At 35.5% G+C, this 22,095-nt stretch overlaps 1 protein-coding gene across 1 annotated transcript in view; it reads left to right on the top strand.

Annotated features, from left to right (window-relative positions):
* Window positions 1-22,095, top strand: part of INTU (inturned planar cell polarity protein) — an 80,384-nt gene that overhangs the window by 22,881 nt on the left and 35,408 nt on the right. The window contains exons 3-5 of the mRNA XM_021681469.1: window positions 2,429-2,514; window positions 11,803-12,006; window positions 16,729-16,847. Coding sequence (XP_021537144.1) covers window positions 2,429-2,514; window positions 11,803-12,006; window positions 16,729-16,847 — 409 coding nt within the window. The remainder of the gene's footprint in view (window positions 1-2,428; window positions 2,515-11,802; window positions 12,007-16,728; window positions 16,848-22,095) is intronic.

Below are 22,095 nucleotides of genomic sequence, written 5' to 3'. Positions count from 1 at the left end.
GTAATATTTGTTTAATGTAGACAATTTAGAAAATAAAGCAAAAAAAGAAAAAGCCCATAGACCCAAAGGCAACATTTTATAGATATACGTATATATATCTTTTCTTTTTTCTATATTTATGTGTAATAGTTTTATTTTAAAAATAATTTCTTAAACTGTATATTCATTTTGCATATAGTATAAATAGAGTAGTAAACAAACTTTGACATATGTATTTTCATAGCCCTTGGTGCCCTTCAGTACACATTTGATATTAAGTAGATGCTCAGGAATGCAATGATCGATTTTCTCAAATGACTAATTTTACATTGAGGAATTGATTTAAGCACTGTGATAAACTGATTTCACCTCTTTCTATTTCATTTGACTTTTGAATGTATCTTGATAAAATTTTCCATCAGTAATTCGCATTTCTTACCTAGCGGTTCAAACAATTTCATGCAGTTCATTTCCTTTCAGCCTTTGACAGGGCATCCTAATGACTCTGTGTGCTTGCTGAGAAAGAACTTTGCCCACAGAAGTGATAGGATGTCCAGGAAGCCTGCCGTTTCTGAGTCACAGAGTTGCTGACAAAAACTTGAGGAAAACAGATATCTGGGAGAATGACAAGTGGATATAACACTTTTCTTACAGAAGGAGAAAATTTTCTACTAAACATTTTAAAATATTATGTATACTACACTCACTCTAAAATTAATTTTCATATGTTATGACAATACATGTATGTCTCCTACTTTTAGAACTTTGTTAGACGTGTTTTCAGATGGTTACTCCCTACAGCACTACTGTCCAAGGCTGTTCACTACACAACCATCCTTGAAAAAATAATCCAGAACAAGGACTTCAGTGCCTTGCCTTGAAAGATGTACAAAAACATGAGAGACTGATGGAGAATCGTCTACCAACACTATTATCCATATACGTGTTTATAATTTTTTTCCCCAGAGTATGAAGCTCCATGACGGTAGAGATTTTTGTCTGTTCTGTTCAATTCTCTATCTATGGTGCCTAGAACAGTGCATGGCACACAGTAGGTGCTCAGTAAAAATATGTTAGATGAACATTAATTATTTGGTCCATTTCTTAATGGTATGTTTAGGAATGATAAAAAATAACCTTGGTGTGTATATATTTCTATTAATAAAACTCAGTTATTTTGATATTATCTCTAATTATGTTACAAAAGTAAATTTCCATTTTAACACTGATCTTTATTTTATGAAAGCCCCCAAATTTGATAAACATACACATTTAAACAGCCAGCAGTGTAGCATTTTCAAATCTCTCTCTGACTCTGACCCTCCTGCCTCCTGCCTATAAATACCCTGTGATTACATTGGGCCACTTAATCTCCCGATCTCAACATCCTTAACATGCCAAGTCCCTTTTGCCATGTAAGGTAACATTGACAGATTTCAGTGATTAGGATGTGAACAACTTTAGGGGACCATTATCTGCACATTTAAAGAAAACCCATGGAAAAGGAGCTTTTACCAAAACATGCTGTGGATTTTGTTGTTTTTGTTGGGTTTTTTAAAATTTTATTTATTTATTTTTGAGAGAGAGAAGGAGCACGAGTGGGGGTGAGGGACAGAGGGAGAAGCAGACTCCCCACTGAGCAGGGAGCCCAGTGTAGGACTCCATCCCAGAACCCCAGGATCATGACCTAAGTTGAAGGCAGAGACACCCAACAACTGAGCCACACAGGCATGCAGAACATGCTGTGGATTTTGTTACGGTTGGGGCCTTTGAAACAAAGAGCTGTGTGTAGACACAGATCAATAATAGCAGTGAATGCCACAGCATATTGAGTTATGATGTACCACATGGATTTAATTAAAATTTCAGCCAATTTTTTTTACTGTGTCTTTAAGTGATTAGATTCAATTTTGCTAAGTGCAGTACTTGGTTTATGCTACAAATTTTGTATTTGTCCTTTGAATTTACATAATTCTCCCAGTTGTATCCAAAATGAGAATATTCATCTCTTTAAATATCCATAAGTTGTAGGGGCACCTGGGTGGCTCAGTCGTTAAGCGTCTCCCTTCGGCTCAGGTCATGATCTCAGGGTCCTGGGATCGAGCCCCGCATCAGGCTCCCTGCTCCGCGGGAAGTCTGCTTCTCCCTCTCCCACTTCCCCTGCTTGTGTTCCCTCTCTCGCTGTGTCTCTCTGTCAAATAAATAAATAAAATCTTCTAAAAAAAAATAAATAAATATCCATAGATTGTAGTTATGGCGCAACATTGGCCTGTATTATAATATAAGAAAAGAATGGAGAGGGAACTTAGCTCTGCTGCTATGAGCTGTATAATAATAATGAGTTCCATAGTATTTTGAAGAGGTTGGAATAGATGCTTTTAATGTTCCAATTCTAGATCTTTTTGGTTTTTGGATATTCATACAATGACCTTTGTTATTCTGTTTTCAGGTGATGTTCTTCTTGCTGTGAATGATGTTGATGTGACCTCTGAGAACATAGAGAGAGTTCTATCTTGCATTCCTGGACCTATGCAGGTATGAACAGTCTTTTTTGTATTTTATGATGAATTACAGAAAATAAAGACATCCTGTACTGTTTTCATTTTTAAGATTCTGAAAGTTATCATGTATAAGGTGAGTTACACTTACATACTTGACTATTTAAAAAATTATAGCTCTTGTTAACATTTTTAGGTTTTGGAGATTATTCTAAAAAGAGAGAAATATCTGCAAATAAAACTCCTATGTAAAGCAGGAATAATGACAATAATAAAAAAAAAATATAATGACCAGCCTGCCTTTATGACTACTATATATGTTGATGATGATCCATTTCCTAAAGAAGTCATTTTAAACAGTCATGGAATTTTCTTTTCTCTGATTTATTAAAATCACTATTCCTATAAAGTTTTTTTAATGTGGTTTTATTTATTTTAAAAACTAAATTAAATTAAATTAAAAAAAGAAATGAAAAAAAAAACTATACTATTTTCTTGATTTTTTTTCTGTTATCTAGTTTAGCCTTATTCCTGAGCTTTTATTTAGCTACTTAGTGAATTACTTTTCATTCCTTGTAGGTAAAAATAAATCTCTTTCATAATAGTTATTTTGATAGTCTAAGCATAGACATTTTGTATCATAAATGACATTTTTAGGTCATTAGATGTATTTTGAAAGTGCTGTACTTTCTGTTTATGAATGCTCTGCTCTTGTTAGTATCAGGAATTAGCTTTCTCTCTTTTGAGGGGTAAGAAGGATGATATGCTTTAGATAGGTTAGATATTCTATAAAACAAGGAGGAACTACTTTCTGGATTGATCAGGATGAAGAACAGAATCCCTGATAAAACAGAATCTTCCTGCATCTGATTTGAGATTCTGAAATAGTAGGACCCATGATGAAATTCTTTATTGTCTAAGAAATAACATTTCCCTTATGTTCACTTCTTTCTCTTAAAACACATACACACACAGCAAAGACACACATGGATGCTCTGTAAAAGTAGCTATCTTTGGAAATGCAAAATGAAAGTGCTAGAATAACTATGGCAGCCAGTGACCAGCAGTGCCTATGAATGGATAAAGAGATGTCGATGGAGACAGATTGGTGTTTGAAATACTAACAATCAGGCAAACACCAGCCATAATGCTGAAATAGGGTATACTGTTGTCCCCTTTGGTTGTCAGATGTGGAGAGGGCCTAGGGTGAGCCAGGGTACTAGGGCACCTCAGGGGGCTCAGACAGCAGCTACTTACCAATCAGTAATGAAGAATTACAGTATTTTAACAACTGAAACAGCTTCACCCAAGTAAACTGGCCGCACGTCAGCCCCGGGTCCGGGCTCCTCCTTTCTTGCCTCTGGCAGTAGCAGGTGTCTGCCAGCGTTGCCAGAGTTCAACCCCGGCTCTTCTATCTTCCCCCAAAAAATTACATTTACAGTGGAGTCACATTATACTTATGTTTAATTAACATTTGCAAATTCAGCTATGTATACTTAGAAGTAAAAAAAAAAATGAATGAATGAATGATTTAAATATTTTGGTCCAACTCCACCCACTGTTTACATGTCCTCGTTAAGTAGGAAGTAGGAGTCGTATATCTGCTGTTGGCCCAGTTTGCCTTTTATGGCGTGAGCATCTTGCTGCATTAAGTGTGGTTCTGCATTTAAATACACACATACACACACATGCACACACACATGCACACACATGGCTTTTACGTGCCAATTTGTACATCTTGTGCCTAAATGAAGAAACAGCAGTTTGTTTTGAAAATGGAAGAAAAACTGTTTTGAGTTATTTGAATTTATCGTATTGAGAGAGTATGTTATACTCCAGCACATTCGCCTTCCTAATGTAAGCTCAGAGTGATTTTGACAGCATATAATTTGAGAATATAACCCCGTCATAAGATGTATATTATTAAAATCTTTTTTAAATCTTTTAAAATCTTTTCTATTTAAGAAAATAAACTTTCTTCTTATTATAAAGGTAATACATGTTCATTGTAAAAATTGGAAAATATGAAGAAGTAAGGGACAAAATCTTTGAAAATCCCATCACCTGAGGATATTCATGATTAATATTTTGGAATATTTTATTCTAGTTTAACCCCTTGAGTATAAACATGTATGCATTTGTTTGTTTTACTAGCAGAATTGGTATTATAGCTGTGTTGTACTCAAAAGCAAGCACCAGCATTTAGCATGATGAATCTTTAATAATGATTTAGAACATAGTTAAAATTCCTTTAGCTAGGAGTAATGTTAATTAGTAAACCACATTTTTCTTATATCATTAGTGTTGAAAGGGGGGTAAAGTATAAGCTTCTAACTACCACCCATGTAAACTAAGGGGTTCATAGGAGGCTCAGGGAGGACAGGAGTAGAATTGGGAAGGGAACTAGTGTTTGTACATATCAGGCAGTATGTTGGTGCTTTGCTAATATCATTTCCTTTAGTAATTTCATTTATTCCTCATAACAGTTTGTAAGATACCAGTAATTGTGTTTCTATTTTGTATGTGAAGAAAAAGAATCTAAGAGAGATTTACTGATTTCTCCAAGGTTGCAGAATTAATAACTCAAGGAACTGAAACTGACTCAAGAGCATGATCCTTCCATCTCTCACATAGCCTGGGTGGGGCTTCATTCCCGCCTGGCCAGAACTAACTGAGGTGGACTTGTTCCAGAAAAGGTTGTTTTACCTGATTTGTATCTATGGCAGCTGAAACAGTTATTCAAGCAGTAAGAGAAGAGGAGTACTGATTTATAAAGAATACCATAGGAGACTTTTTAACATTTAAATTTGGAACTATCTAACGGCAATATTTTAAACTTCTACTCGATGTATAAAAATGGTCTGAACGCTTCTTGTCATCTGACAGAAGATGGCCTGGGAGCTATCTACAATGTGGTAATGTGGTAGAATGAGGTCAGAGCTCCATTTTAAACCTTGCTCTGAGCAAGTTGCCAAACTGTTCTGGGTTTCAGTTTTCTCATCTATAATCAAAGAGATCTGAGCAAATATATCTGAGCCCAGTTCCAACTCTACAGTTCTCTGCTTGATTTTTAAATAAGTTCTGTTAAAAAATAGATTCAGAATACCAGAGTGAAATCCAGAGGTGAAACCTATATGCTAGATGAGGTACAAAAAGCCCAAATCATTTCTTTTAAAGCCAAGTTTTAACATTCTGCAAAAATAGTTGTCTTAGATTCTCCAAAAATGTTATCTGTTATGAAAGAAAAAAAAGGCTGGAGAATTGTTCTAGACTAAGGAACAATGAAGTGACATATAACTAAATGCAGTGGCTAATCCTTAATTGATCCTGGATTGCAGTGGGGAACAGCTCTATTGGGACAATTGGGGAAATTGGGAAAAGACTTTGAGAACAGTATTTTATTTATTTATTTTTTCTCTCTCTCTTTTTTTTATTTTATTATGTTATGTTAATCACCATACATTACATAATTAGTTTTTGTTGTAGTGTTCCATGATTCATTGTTTGCATATAACACCCAGTGCTCCATTCAGTACATGCCCTCTTTAATACCCATCACTGGGCTAACCCATCCCCCCACCCCCCTCCCCTCTATTTTTTTATTTTTGTATTTAAAGATTTTATTTATTTTTTTGACAGAGAGAGACACAGTGAGAGAGGGAACACAAGCAGGGGCAGAGGGAGAGGGAGAAGCAGGCTTCCCGCTGAGCAGGGACCCTCAATGCGGGGCTCGAGCCCAGGACTCTGGGATCATGACTTGAGCCGAAGGCAGACGCTTAATGACTGAGCCACCCAGGCACCCCGAGAACAGTATTGTATTTAATATTCAAATTCCTAAGTGTGATAATTATATTTGGTTGTGTAGGAGAAGGCCCCTATCCTTAGGAGATACATGCTCAGGTATTTAGCAATAAAGCATTAAAATGTCAGCAGATAATTGTGAAGTGATTCAGCCAAAATTTTTTTTTGAATACATAAAGTGGGGGTGAGGATGGCAGGAGAGGGGAGTAAGAAAAGAGAAGGAGAAAGCAAATGTGACAAAATGTTAATTGGTGAAACTAGGTGAGGAATAATGCATGGGTAATTATTATGTTATTGCAACTTTTCTACAGGTTTGAAATTTTTAAAAATAAGTAAGAAGTTGTGGGTTTGAGAAAAAGAGGTTTTAGGTATTTAAAATGACAAGAACAAAGGTGCAAGTACCCTTCTAATTACTGACTTTGTGACCTTTATCTACTGCTGTAGCTCTATGCATTCATTTATTCAACAAGCACATAACTGTGTATATTATAGCATATACCACCCATTCCTGGCTTGATCAGGGAGCTCCAAAATTTGCAGTTGACCAGGGTTGATTGCGTTAAGGACTGGGCCATAGTTCATTTTCCTGGAGCTTTGGAGGAAGCCAACTCCTTTTATAGGAGATCAGCCTGTAGAACATTAGTGTTGGACTATTACCTTTCAAGTATTTCTTAGATCCAAGAGAGGGGGGAAACGTCTTTTTAAAGGAGATGATGGTTGAGTGGAATGTTTTAACTTTTATTATTTCCTTGTTACACAAAAGTGATGTATATGCCATGGAAAAATTAGGAAATAGACTGGCAAAATTAAAAAAAAAATTGTAAATCTACTCTATTCTCAGAACCCAGAAGTACCATCTGTGTGGATATTTTAAAATGGAGGACTGACTTGATCAGGTTTGCATTTTAGGAATATTTCACTCTGAATGGGACTAGAGGTTGGGAAATCAGGTGACTGGCTTCACAGCAGTCCAGTTGAGAGCTGATAAAAAGACCTGTGGATATGGAGGAAGGAATAGATTAGATTTAAGATAATGTAAAGCAATGAGGACAGTACTTCCTGCAGGATAAAGAGAAGTCCAAGATGCCTTCCAGGTTTCATCGTGAGTGAGATTGCCTGAAGAGAAGAGGATCAAGGAGAGAGAATTTGCTGAGTCAGACTCATTTTTTTAAGAATTTTGACTGAGGAATATTCAAAGCATCTGCCTGATAAAGGAGAAAGGACCAGACAGGCAGATAGCAATGCAGATGTTGTGACAGAGACCCCATGAGGGCCGTGAGGCAGAGGTGAGAGACTGGTCAGTTTTTGGAGCTGCTTCAGATTCTGACAATCTCCCTGGATTCCATCTGTGAAGAGGATGGCATGGTAGCTAACGGAAAGAAAGAATTTGCTTGTTTGTTTGACAGAGGCTGAAGAGACATTGCTTGTTAAATGGAAGGGTTAAAGATAGAAGCAGAGAGAGGATAATTAAACAAGATTTTGGAAGTGATGAGTTATGAAGAACATGTCTTTGGATCCGAGGAAAGGCACACCATCTCCTGAACTGGAATGAAAGGATGAAAGGATGGGCAAATTGCACATACACACACACACACACACAAAAACATTTTGAGAGAGATAGGCAATGAGGAATGATGAAACATGTCACAGGTTAATGCCCATGGAGGAAGAGAAAACCCTTTTATAAGAAGTTTCATGTAAACTATTTTATATTGGATGGTTTTGTTTTTGTTTTTGTTTTCAGATTTTATTTATTTACTTAGCACAAGCCGGGGGGGGGGGGGCAGAGGGAGAGGGAGAGAGGGAGGGACCCCAAGCAGACTCCACACTAAGCACGGAGCCCGATGTGGGGTCCATCCCATGATCCTGAGATCATGACCTGAGCCAAAATTAAGAGTCAGATACTCAACCAACTAAACCACCCAAGTGCTCCCTCTAGATGTTTCTTAATAAAAGTTTTCTATAAAATATATCCTTAATATTTATGTATATCAACCCCTTTTTAAAAATAGCACATAACTCTTAATTTAGTTATTTGTCTCATCCATTATCATTTTATCAAGGCAACCAGATATCCTGAAATTTATAGCTATTTAACATGTAAGCTTTTCAAAATGTCTTGCTAAAGGATAATTATCTTTGCATAATGGAGCTAACTTTACTTAAATCAGAAGAATGGTGGCTAAAATAGTCCTTAAAAGAATTTTAATGGATGGTTCTGTGGTGTGTGTATTTGAGTTTTTGACATGGTGAGGGGAAAATGTCCTTACAGCACAGAAACGAAGTGCAGTTGTTTGCCAAGTATAACATCAGTTAGTTTGCAAGTATGTCATTTTTCACTAAGCATAACAAACTAGTCTTAAATTTTAGGTCGTTGTTGCTGCCTAAAGTAAAATTAGCAAGTTTCTGAGTTTACCACCTCATTTCCTTTTGTCATTTTTGGTGAGTCACAGCCAGTCTTTTGACCTCTCTATCCACAAGAATCTTAGCTGGAAAAGATGCCCTCCATGTGCTGAGGCACATTTCTTTCTCTGAAGACCACCTTTCTCCTCGTTCACCGCTGGTATGCACAGCTCTCACAGACACTCCAACAGACCCCCAGCCTGTCTCTGTGAATTCTGTTTCCCTAGGATGCCACTCATCTCATGCTCCCTGCAGTCAGATTTCTCCCCTCCCCTCCACCCATATACATAGCTCCTCGCCAAAGCCCAATGCTGGGAACAGTCTCAAAGCTCCCATCTAAGCTGGCATAAGCTGTGGGTTCAGGATTTCCCCAAATTCTTAGATTTCTCACATTTTCAAGGAACATCACCATTCTTAGATAAAAGGGCCCTCAACCACCAAGCCATTCACTTCATGAGATCCTTGGTCAAGGATTTTATATGTTTTTGCTTATGTTTGTATTTCTATTTATGTATACATATTTCGAACATTGCCCACTAGAACAGATGCAACTCTCAGAACATAGTCTTTCAGGCCATCTAATGCTTACCTGTTGCTTGTTTGGGTCAAAACCTCACACCAAAATATTCTTTTTCACATCCTTCTAAGATCATTTCTAAAACAGTGTCTCTTCAGCTCTCTCTCACCTTAATCTTATATTAAGTTTCATCGGGTAATGCTTGATTGTTCCCATATAGGATCTCTAGTTTTTTATATTTTTGTTTAGTTTGCCTATTCTTTCCCCCCTAAATATACTAATTTTCTACTCGGCCTTTTTTTGATATAGTGTTGTAATATTGAGGGCCCATTTTTCAATAGGTTTATAGCCAACATAAAAAATTTAGTAAAGGTTGACTTTTCCATTTGGAATATTACATGTTTTGTAAAGAAACATGATCATCAGTCCTCAGGAAAATTTTATGAAGAATTTCTCCCCTTCTACTTTCTATACAGATTACTGCTGATCTTGACCTGAATATATACATATTAATGAATTTAGACCTCATGTCTCTTTTCTTTTCTACGTGTTAATAAAATAAATATGAGACTTATTTTAGAAAAGATGTTTATTTAACCTAATTCACTTTAGGTAGACAGAGAAAGTGCAGTGCCCTTTAGATGGCACAGACAGCTACAGATAGGCAAAATTGATTACAACCATAAATAGTCACGCCTTGTCAACAAAAAAGGATATTTAGATATTTATCTTTTGGAAGGTTATTCATCAGGACAAATTTATTTTATAGTATAATACTAATAACAGTTGGATGGGCTGGTGGGATTACGAATGAATTTTGTAAAAATAATATGCTTAATATTTTTGATGAAAAAATATAAATATATAAAGCTCATTTTTAAAAAGAGTGACTATATGTGTTAGTATTTATCACATTTAAAGTTGGCCTTAAAAATGGTACCTCTTTGGCACGTGAGTGGTTAAGTTGGTTAAGCGTCTGCCTTCCGCTGAGGTCGTGATCCCAGGGTTCTGGGATCGAGTCCTGCATCAGGCTCCCTGCTCACCCAGGGAGCCTGCTTCTCCCTGTCCCTCTGCCTGCTGCTTCCCCTGCTTATGTGCTCTCTCTCTGTGTCAGATAAATAAAATCTTTAAAAAAAATGGTACCTCTTATAATAAATTATTAAAAATTAGGGATTATTTATTACTATCTTGATAACTTTTTTAAAGATTTATTTACTTATTTGAGAGAGAGAGAGTGAGCAGGGGGAGGGGCAGAGGGAGACAAGCAGACTCCCCACTGAGCATGGAGCCCAACATGGGGCTCGCTCCCAAGACTCTGAGATCATGACCTAAGCTGAAATCAAGAGTCGGATGCTTAACCGACTGAGCCACCCAGGTGCCCCATCTTGATAATAACTTTTAAAGATTTTCCTCCCAAATGCAACTTAATGTGTACAATTTTATCTGCTTTTAAATATTGGCTAGACATTTCCCACCCCCCAGCTTTATTGAGGTATGATTGACAAATAAAAATTGTATATATTTAGGTTGTACATGATTTTTTAAAGTGTACAGTGTGATGATTTAACATACATATATTGAGCAGACTTTTTTATTCTTGATCAAACATGAATTTATTTTTTAACTTAAAATTTAATCTAATTTTAAAAGAGTCATTACACTTTAATGTTTAAATATGAAACTTTATGAATTATTTCAGTTAGAATATCCTGTTTTACTCATCTGTATTCTGATAAGATTTTAAGCACTAGGAATACTTTGTGGTTATATAGCTTATGATGATGTTCTTACTACACCAAATTAGCTATATCTAGTGAAACCTTCTTTTAGTCAAGATACACACTGGTGCTTCTTTAAAATGAACAAGTTATCTTTGGCCACCTGGCATCTAGACACATAACTCCTTTTTCAAGTACAAGTAATTGAGAAGTGGAAGCTGCCTTTCAACAACTGGAAAATGGCCACATTCTGAATTCTTACCAATCTTGTCTGACATTAGGCCATGAGAATAAAACTATCTTGATAAAACGGATAGATAATCTTCTCACGCTCATGGTCCCAGATCTAGCATGCTGATAGTTTTTTCTCATTGGTCTTTATTTTAAAGGACCACGAAGAATGTCTGAGAGAAAAATACTTGAATATCACCTCACTTGAAAGGAAAGCTAAACTGGTTGTATGCAGTTCCTCTTAATCCTGTATCTCTTCCTTTTCCCTTCCCCAGATGAGCTATCAGCATTCATAATATGGTGTTGCTCTTTTTGAAATTATGAGATTATATGAATTTTTGTTTTTCCATGGTATTTCTTTGTTATCAGTAACTTAGAATACAGTGATTAAGTTTAAATAATGAATTTTTGTACAGAGAATTATAAATTCTTACTCAATAAATATTTGTAATAATATGTGCCAAAAACTAGGCTAAGAGCTGGAGATAGAAATGTAAATAGAATACATAGTCCTTGACATCAAAGAGTTCATATTCTAGGACAATTTTTAGATATACTCTGTGTATCTAAATGTCTGTGCATGTATAGACCCTTCTTTGTGAAGACTGCAGCTGACCTTTCCTTGTTGAAAAATCAACACATTGTTTTGTTAAAGGTAAAACTGACTTTTGAAAATGCATATGCTGTGAAAAAGGAAACAACTCAACCAAGACAGAAAAAGGCACAGTCAAACACAAATGATTTAGTCAAACTTCTGTGGGGAGAAGAGGTTGAAGGTATCCAGCAAAATATCCTAAACACTCCTCACATCGTTATGTATCTCACACTGCAGCTCGACTCGGAAACATCAAAGGAAGAGGTGAGTGCCTTCTCAAAAGTGCAAGGGAAAAGACTAAGGCCCTTTTATAGTCTTTCAAGTGAATAATAAGCACTTTTTTCCGTCATCCTGTGTCTTTATGGTTTTGGTATGTCTCTTACACATAGCAGTCTTCTGACAAGCCTAATGAGTCCATTTATACAGATTACTGAACTATTTGAATTTGTTTCTACCATCTTCTTTAAAGATTTCTATTTGAACTACTTTTTCCATAATATTTTTCTTACCTATCATTGGTTACTGTATACTCTATTTTTTTAGTGATTGCTCTTAAAATTTTATCATGATATTTGTCTTAACAGATTCTATAATACTACCTTAACTCTTTTTCAAAATAATTCAAGGCCCTTAGTACACCTTAATTCCAATTATCCCCTCTTCACATACATGCTATTTTCCTCAGTATTTTAGTGCTATCGGTTTTTTAAAAGATTTATTTATTTTAGAGAGAGAGTGTGTGCGTGTATGCACATAAGTGGGGGGGAGGGGCAAAGGGAAAGGGAGAGAGAGAATCTTAGGCAGGCTCCACACCCAGTGTGGAGCCCAAGGCAGGGCTCAATGTCACAACCCTGAGATCATGACCTGAGCTGAAATCAGGAGTCAGACGCTTAACCAACCGAACCACCCAGGCGCCCTGTGCTGTCATTTTTTTAATCCCAGAAATTGGGCATAATAATGCTAGTCCTGCTACTATTAATTATTACATTTTATACATTATAAAACATGTAAGTAATACATTATAAAATGTATATTTTATGCATTATATTCATACAAATGAACCTTTAAATTTACATATATTCTTACCATTTTCTTTACTCACTATTCTTTCTTACATCTCAGACTGTCCTTATTTGATCAGTTTTCTTCTTCTTAAGACATGTATTTTAGGCATTTCTTTATAGTGAAAGTCTCTTGATGGTAAATTCTTTTTGTTGATATTTATCTGATGGTGTTTTTTGCACCTCTTCTTGAAAGGTGCTTTATAATTCTACACTGTATTAGTTAGAATAGGCCAATTGCTGTAACAACCCTGATGTCCCAGTGGCTTAACATAATAGAAGTTTATTTCTCATTTCAATATAAATGTTCCTGCTCATGTGGCTCAGTGGTTGGAGCCCTTCATCTAATGCTTCCATGATTTCCAAAGGCTTCAGAGTCCTCTGTTGGGTCATTTGCATCTAGTTCACCAATGAGAGAAGAGAGAAAGCATCTAATATCCCATGAGGCAGTTCAGAGTCCTAACTTAAAAGTTGGAACATCACTCCTGCCCATGTTCCAGTGACTGGAACTAGTTATATGGTCTCTCCCAATGCAAGGAGGTAAGAAAATGTAGTTTTCCTGTGTGGTGAGGAAGAAGATGAAGTCAACACATGGTATTGCTTATGTCATTCAGGTAGAAAGTTATTTTCTCTAATCTGAAGATAGTATTCCTTTGTCTTCTGACTTCGGTAATTGCTGGTAGGTCTATTGTCAGCCATTCCTTTGTAAGGAATCTTTTATTTTCTTTGTTTAATTTCTTGCTTCTACTATGCCCAAACTATTTTTAACCTCTCTCTTGTGTTTTCTGTTTAAGCAATCATATTTTTATTTTCAGGAGCTTCTGAAAAATCTTTAATCTGTATTTCAAATCTGCCATAATATTCCTGGTAGTCTCTTGCTGCTTGCTTGTCTTTGTGATTCTGTACTTCATTTCTCCAAGTATTTCATACATATTCTGTGTTCTCTATTCTGTATCTGCCCATTCTACCATCTCTAAGTCCCAAGAGGACTCTGACGTGTGGTGGTTTGCCTTCTTGTGTCCTTGGTGATCACCGACTAGACTTACTGCTTGATTTTATCTCTGGGAGTCCTGTGGTTTGAAAGTGGGAATGCCTTCCTCCAGAGAGAACTTCCTTCTCCTGCTTCTGCCACTGACCTGAGGTACTCCAGGCTTTCTCAAGAGTCCGGGTTTAACACAGTGGTCCGAGGTTCAGCTTACTTACTTAGCGATTAGCCCAATACCCAGGGTCCTGACTGACACTGTTGTAGGCATCAGCCCTCAAGACAATCCTGCCTCTGTCCTTCTGCCCACTCCTCACCACTGCCAGCTGAGGCCCTGGCTTGCTTTGCAGTTCTGGGGAAGGGGGTTGAAAGGGTATGGAAAAGATGTCCTTAGAAACCTCTCTACTTCTTACATATCCAGCAGTTCAGCAAGTTATGTTCTAGCCATAGCTCTACTTGTTTTAAACAGCATCAGGGTCTCTCAAAGTGTCCAGTTTACCACAGTGCTTCGAGGAAAAGTGCGATCTAAAAAGTTGTTACCTAATTTACATTTCTTTGCTGTTGAAATCCTTGCAGGCTATATTCTGATTGCCAGAGCCATTTTATCCAAGGGCTGCATTTCCTTGTGTTGCATCTTCATATATCAAAATTTGGTCAGTAATTGAAATGGAAAAGAAGGGATTTACTTCTAGGTATTTTTTGTAATTTTCCGCGTTCCAAAAACGTAAGAGACCTAAAGTTAATTATTCTGATTTCTTGCATGTATTACTAATCTTTTATACCTTAAGGCAAATGAGAAAATTAACCATTTATTATATAAAACACAGAACAAAATTCCACAATGGTAGCACCCTGAAACTTTCTAGGTCATCTTGGAGTAGAATACCGCTAAAGTGTTTTGTCATCTTTGCCTTTCTTTCCATGGGAAAGTGTGTAGCTGTTTCTCAAATGAACAGGTTTCTGTCTATTGACAGCCCTATATCAACATTGTAATTAGGAGAGGCTTTTTATTCTTACTGAACAGAGTGGAAGCTGCTGCAAATGCATGCTACTAACAAGTGCCTAAAGAATAAAGCTAATTAAATTGGTTAGGAACTGTAGAGTTTGCCAGGTCCTTAATAGTGAGGCTTTCTGAGCTGGTTGCTGCAGAGATTGGAAGAGACTTTCTCAAATGACCTGTTTTGCTGGTGTGACTTATTTTACAATAAAATGTCATAGGGTCATTTTGTTTTCATGTGAGTTACATATTTAATAAAAACTTGTCTTCTTCAAGTTATAAGATTTAGAAATTTCGAAAACCTAATCGAAGACTATGTGGTTATTTGTTTAAAGTGGTGTTTGGTATTTGGCTAAATGCAATGTGTATTTACTAGTCAAGGTTTAAATTTATTAAGTAAGCATAATAGAAGATCTTAACTGATGTTTGGCCTAATTTCTAAAGATAAAATTTTTGTGACTGTTTTTACACTAGAAGTATTACAAGAAAATTTGAGTGTTAGGCAGAGTGCATTTGGCCAACATATTCTATAGCAATTTGCATATACTGAATGTGCTCAATAAGTATTAAAAAGTTGTGTCTAGTTTATCATTATTTATATTTGTCCTAATGTGAAAGTTGCCAAGACATGGACACTAAGTCACATAATTATTTCTTGTAAAGAAAGACCAAAACAAGATATAGAACACTCTTTAGAAAGAGAACCAAAGAAAAGATACATTTTAGGAGTTTGGGCTTTCAATAGTAGCTGTATTAATATTTAGAGATGTTAAATATTAAATAGCATAACTGGGAGCTACTCCAAATTCTCTATGGTTTCTATCTAGAAATTTTTATTTTGCCAGCTTTTAGTTTGCCTTGTGAGAAAAATAGCATGTTGCCTTAAGTCACAACAAAAAAAGTGAGCTACAGAATGGTTCATCCCTTTGTGTAAAACTCCTAGCACAATGCACATCCTAATTTTGAAGTTTATTTTATTTTGTAAAAACTGTTTCCTGGGAACATGCTCTTCTTGAAAACAAAAAAAATATTGAGCATTTTGTGAATTATCTTATAGTCTAGTTTTTTCCCCATGATTTAAAATGTGCTTTCTTCGTCTGCCTTCGGCTCAGATCATGGTCCCAGGGTCCTGGGATCGAGCCCAGCATCGGGCTCCCTGCTCGGTGGGAAGCCTGCTTCTCCCTCTCCCACTCCCCCTGCTTGTGTCCCCTCTCTCGCTGTGTCTCTCTCTGTCAAATAAATAAATAAAATCTTTTTAAAAAATTAAAAAAAATAAAATAAAATGTGCTTTCTTTTAAAGTTTGAATTCAGATTAATTTGTGGTGGGAAAACCCTCTTAAATTTAAGACAGATAAGATATCATAACATCATAAATACTGCATTCTATCTGCGCTACTATAATTTTATATTCTTTGTAAATTAATTGCAGTATTGTCTTGGGTTAAAATAAAGATTTGATGATGATTTCACCCAAGATGATGAAGGTTATCTTTTAAATGTCAGTAATGAGAGTAATTAAAGACTCTTACAAGTTACATGTGGTATCTATGTAGATATGCTACCATAGGAGATAAGAAAAATTATATAATGAAAAATAATAAAATATCATTATTAGAATTTATTGTAAAGGAGATTAAAGTTTAAAACAGTGAAATTAATTGTAATTATTCTAACTAATCAGTGTCCTACTCAGTATATATTTTGGTATTATGACCAGTTTGACAGTCTGTAACTTACTTTCAAATGTAGTGTTTTAAATACTAGATAATGTGTTAAAATTCCAGACATACTTCCCTCCTTGTGTTTGTTTGAATAAAGCTTCCTCTGAAGCTGAAAGGATTCATTTTTTGTTCTTTTCTTCATGGTAAATTCTGAACTTTCCATGACCAAAATAATGGTTGGAAAATACGGGAGGTTGATCATTTCTATTTCTTTTCATTTAACAGCAGGAAATTCTTTATCATTGTCCAGTATCTGATGCATCTCAGAAACTTAAAAGTGTGAGAGGGATATTTCTCACACTCTGTGACATGTTGGAAAATGTAACTGGGACACAAGTTACTAGGTAAGAATTTATTTTTATTTAGCTTTAATTCTGTTTCTTTCAGTTCTGTACCTTGGTTCTGACAAAATAGTAATACAAATATCTATTATACAAATGTATTTGTATCTATAATATAGATATCTATACAGCAGATATGGTATCTGCAGGTATTTTGTTTCTCGCCCAAATTATTTCTACCAGTCACCTATATAAAGCTGTAGGTTCTTAATACAGCTGTAAATCTGGGTGTTTTGGCACACTTTAAATAACAAAGTTGGACTAATGACCTATATTTTAGAATTTATTCATGAAGACGGTATCTCTTAAGCATGGCATTATGTTGAGTCTGGGCTTTTTCATGTTTTTGTCTTGATTATTCACTTGCTAAGCAATACTTCTGTGGTTGGTAAGAATGACTGAACACCGAATTTTTCATGTTCTACAACTATGACAGAAAAATACAGAAAACATACACTTTAAGAAGAGGAGTCAGAATACAGTATCATCTGTGCAAGTTCACTCAATGATGGATAAGCAAGACTTATGTGAAATAATTTTTTGAAAAACAGAATACACCATATAGTCAGTTATACAGCCACATATCCCATTCCACATTGATTTATTAAGCCCTGACTTTGAAATGCCACAGTTAACTTATGGGAGGAGAATGCTCAAAACTTCTGAGTTTTATTTTTGTTTTTTTTAATAACATAAATTTTAAAAAGTAATTTTTTTTTTAATTTTTTTAAAAAGATTTTTTATTTATTTATTTGAGAGAGAGAGAATGAGAGAGAGAGCACATGAGAGGGGGGAGGGTCAGAGGGAGAAGCAGACTCCCTGCCGAGCAGGGAGCCCGATGCGGGACTCGATCCAGGGACTCCGGGATCATGATCTGAGCCGAAGGCAGTCGCTTAACCAACTGAGCCACCCAGGCGCCCTAAAAAGTAATTTTTTAATAAAATAAAAAATAAATTAATAAATGAAATAAAAGAAAATAAATTTAATAAAATAAAATAAATAAATGGGATTACCAACCATTTTCTTCCTTAATTCAGTAATTTTAGACTTTACCAAAAAAAGCATTTGTCTCAAATTTTTAAGAGCCCATAATACATAAAATGTAAAGTTAAATTTTCTAAGGCTTTAACTTTTCCCATCTTCTGGTAAAAATGACACTTTCTGTGATTTTAAAAGATAAGATCTGCAAGACAATAGGAAGGAGAATTTCTTTGTTTTTCTAAATGAAAGTTATATTTAACCGTGGGACTCATTTTCAAGACATTAGTAACTGAGGCTACATTTGGTGTATAAATTTGCATTCAAAAAAACATGTTGAGTGAAATCATATGGTATTTGTCTTTCTCTGACTAACTTATTTCACTTAGCATAATGCTCTCTAGTTCTATCCACATCATTGCAAGTGGCAAGATTTTATTCTTTTTTATGGCTGAGTAATATTCCATTATATATATATATATATATATATATATATACACACACACACACACATATTTATATTTATACACGAGTAATATTCCATTATATATATATACATATATTTATATGTATACACACACACCACATCTTTTCTATCCATTCATCAGTGAAGGGACATTTGGGCTCTTTCCATAATTTAGCTATTGTAGATAATGCTGCTTTATAAATATCAAGGTATATGTATCCCTTTGAATTAGTGTATTTGTATTCTTTGGGTAAATACCTAGTAGTGCAATTGCTGGATCATAGGGTAGTTCTATTTTTAACTTTTTGAGGAACCTCCATACTGTTTTCCAGAGTGGCTGCCCCAGTTTGTATTCCCACCAGCAATGCAAGAGGGTTCCCCTTTCTCCACATCCTCACCAACACCTGTTGTTTCTTGTGTTGTTGATTTTAGCCATTCTGACAGGTGTGAGGTGATAACCTCATTGTAGTTTTGGTTTCCATTTCCCTGATGATGACTGATGTTGAGCATCTTTTCATGTGTCTATTGGCCATCTGGATATCTTCTTTGGAAAAACGTCTATTCATATCTTCTGTGCATTTTTTAATTGGATTATTCATTTTGGGGGCATTGAATTTTATAAGTTCCTTATAGATTTTAGATACTAACCCTTTATCAAATATGCCATTTGCAAATATCTTCTCCCATTTCATATGTTGCCTTTAGTTTTGCTCATGGTTTCCTTTGCTGTGCAGCTTTTTATTTTGATGTAGTCCCAATAGTTTATTTTTGCTTTTGTTTCCCTTGCCTTAGGAGACATATCTGGGAGGAAGTTGCTATGGCCAATGTCAAAGAAGTTACTGCCTGTGTTCTCCTCTAGGATTTTAATGGTTTCATGTGTCATATTTAGGTCTTTAATCCAGTTTGAGTTTATTTTTGTGTAAGGTGTAAGAAAGTGCTCCAGTTTCATTCTTTTGCATGTAGCTGACCAGTTTTCCCAATACTACTTGTTGAAGAGACTTTTTCCTTTTGGATATTCTTTCCTCTTTGTTGAAGATTAATTGACCGTATAGGTGTGGGTTCCTTTCTGGGCTCTCTATTCTGTTCCATTGATCTATGTGTCTGTTTTTGTGCCAGTACCATACTGTCTTCTAGATTACAGCTGTGTAATAGAGCTTGAAGTTCAGAACGGTGATGCCTCCTGCTTTGCTTTTCTTTTTCAAGATATCTTTAGCTATTCGGGGTCTTTTGTGGTTCCATACAAATTTTAGGATTGATTGTTCTAGCTCTGTGAAAAATGCTGGTGGTATTTTGATAGGAATTGCATTAAATGTGTAGATTGCTTTAGGAAGTATAAACATTTTAACAATATTTGTTCTTTCCATCCATGACCATGGAATGTCTTCCCATTTCTTTGTGTCCTTCTTCATTTTCTTTCATCAGTGTTCTGTAGTTTGCAGAGTACAGGTCTTTTACCTCTTTGGTTAGGTTTATTCCTAGGTATCTTATGGTTTTTGGTATAATTGTAAATGGGATTGATTCCTTAATTTCTCCTTCGGCTGCTTCATTATTGGTGTAGAGAAATGCAACAGATTTTTGTATGTTGATTTTGTATCCTGGGACTTTACTGAATTCATGTATCAGTTGTAGCCATTTTTTGGTGGAGTTTCTTGGGTTTTCTATACAGAGTATGATGTCATCTGCAAATAGTGGAAGTTTTACTTCTTCCTTGTCAATTTGGATGCCTTTTATTTCTTTTTGTTGTCTGATTGCTGAGGCTAGGACTTCCAGTACTGTGTTAAATAACAGTGGTGAGGGTGGACATCCCTGTCGTGTTCCTGACCATAAGGAAAAAGCTTTCAGTTTTTCCCCATTGAGGATGATATTAGCTGTGGGTTTTTCATATATGGCCTTTATTATGTTGAGGTATGTTCCCTCTAAATCTACTTTGTTGGGTGCCTGAGTGGTTCAGTCGGTTAAGCGTCTGCCATGGGCTCAAGTCATGATCCCAGGGTCCTGCTCGGCACGGAGTCTGCTTCTTCCTCTATCCTTCCCCCCTGTTTGTGATCTCTCTCTCTCTTACTCTCTCTCAAATAAATGAATAAAATCTTTTAAAATAAATAAATAAAATAAACCTACTTTGTTGAGTATTTTTGTCATGAGTGAATGTTATACTTTGTCAAATGCTTTTTCTGCATCTGTTGAAATGATATGGTTCTTATCCTCTCTTTTATCAATGTGATGTATCATGTTGATTGATTTGCAAATATTGAACCACCCTTGCAACCCAGGAATAAATCCCACCTAATCGTGGTGAATGATTTTTTTAATGTATTATTGGATTTTGTTTGCCAGTAGTTTATTGAAAATGTTTGCATCCATGTCCATCAGGGATATTGACCCGTATTTCTCTTTTTTAGTGAAGTCTTTTATCTTTGCCATGACCTGGATGGAGCTAGAGAGTATTATGCTAAGCAAAATAAGTCAGAAAGACAAATACCAGGTGATTTCACTCACTTGAAATTTAAGAAACAAAACAAGTGAGCAAAGGGAAGATAAAAAGAGAGGGAGGCAAACAAAGATGCAGATTCTTAACTATAGAGAACAAACTGCTGGTTACCAGTGGGGAGGTGGGTAGGGAGATGAGCTAAATAGGTGATGAGCACCGGGTGTTGTATAGAAGTGTTGAATCACTATACTGTATACTTGACACTAATATTACACTCTTTTTAATTAAATTAATTAAATATTTATTCTTTTATAAATTAAATAAAAACTTAACAATTTTAAAAAAATAGTGATGGTAAGACATGAAGAGGATGTTAGAAAGATTAAAAACTATCATAATGCCTAGCAAATAGTATGCATTTGATTATAATAAAAATAACAATACATATTAAGCGTTAAGGAAATAATTTAAATAGTGATGTGGAGAAAAAGCATGTTGTAGGCCTCCTTTTATTTATTTATTTATTTATTTTTTTAAAAGATTTTATTTATTTGAGAGAGAGAATGAGATAGAGAGAGAGAGCACGAGAGGGGTAGGGTCAGAGGGAGAAGCAGACTCCCTGCTGAGCAGGGAGCCCGATGCGGGACTCGATCCCGGGACTCCAGGATCATGACCTGAGCCGAAGGCAGTCGCCTAACCAACTGAGCCACCCAGGCGCCCTCCTTTTATTTTTTTAAAGAGCTTTATTGATATATAGTTTATCATACAATTCTCCCATTTAAAGTGTATGGTTTGGTGATTATATATTCGCAGATATGTGCAACCATCACGAGTCAATTTTAGAATATTTTCATCACATCCAAAAAAAAAACCTGTACTGGACATTTCATGTTAATGAAATCATAATATGTGGTTATTTGTGATGCTTCTTAGCATAATGTTTTCAAGGTGCAGGCCTCCTTTTTAATCTTATTGGAAAGAAAATTTGTTTTAAGTTTCTCCATGTGGATTTGATTTTTTTCTTTTCACTTTAAAGTGAAAGATGTTATTTTACTTGATGTTTAGATCTTGTTATTAATGATAAGATATGGGTTAAACATGGGAAACAGTAATATTAGGTAGAAAAACTTTTTTGTGAAACTATAAATATGAAAGTGATGATTATTTCAGGGATTCCTTAGCAATACGTGTCTTGTATACACTGTTTTAAAACTGTAGTGATATTAATGTATGACTATAAAAAGAATCTAGTATTTGTCAAAAAGCATATATATTTTTAAACTTTTTTTTTTAAGATTTTATTTATTTATTTGACAGAGAGAGACACAGCGAGAGAGAGAGCACAAGCGGGGGGAGTGGGAGAGGGAGAAGCAGGCTTC

The sequence above is a fragment of the Neomonachus schauinslandi genome, chromosome 2, assembly GCF_002201575.2.
Source record: "Neomonachus schauinslandi chromosome 2, ASM220157v2, whole genome shotgun sequence".
NCBI lineage: Eukaryota > Metazoa > Chordata > Mammalia > Carnivora > Phocidae > Neomonachus > Neomonachus schauinslandi.
Note: the sequence above shows the minus strand (reverse complement) of the source record. Positions and strands in the feature narration are given on the sequence as shown.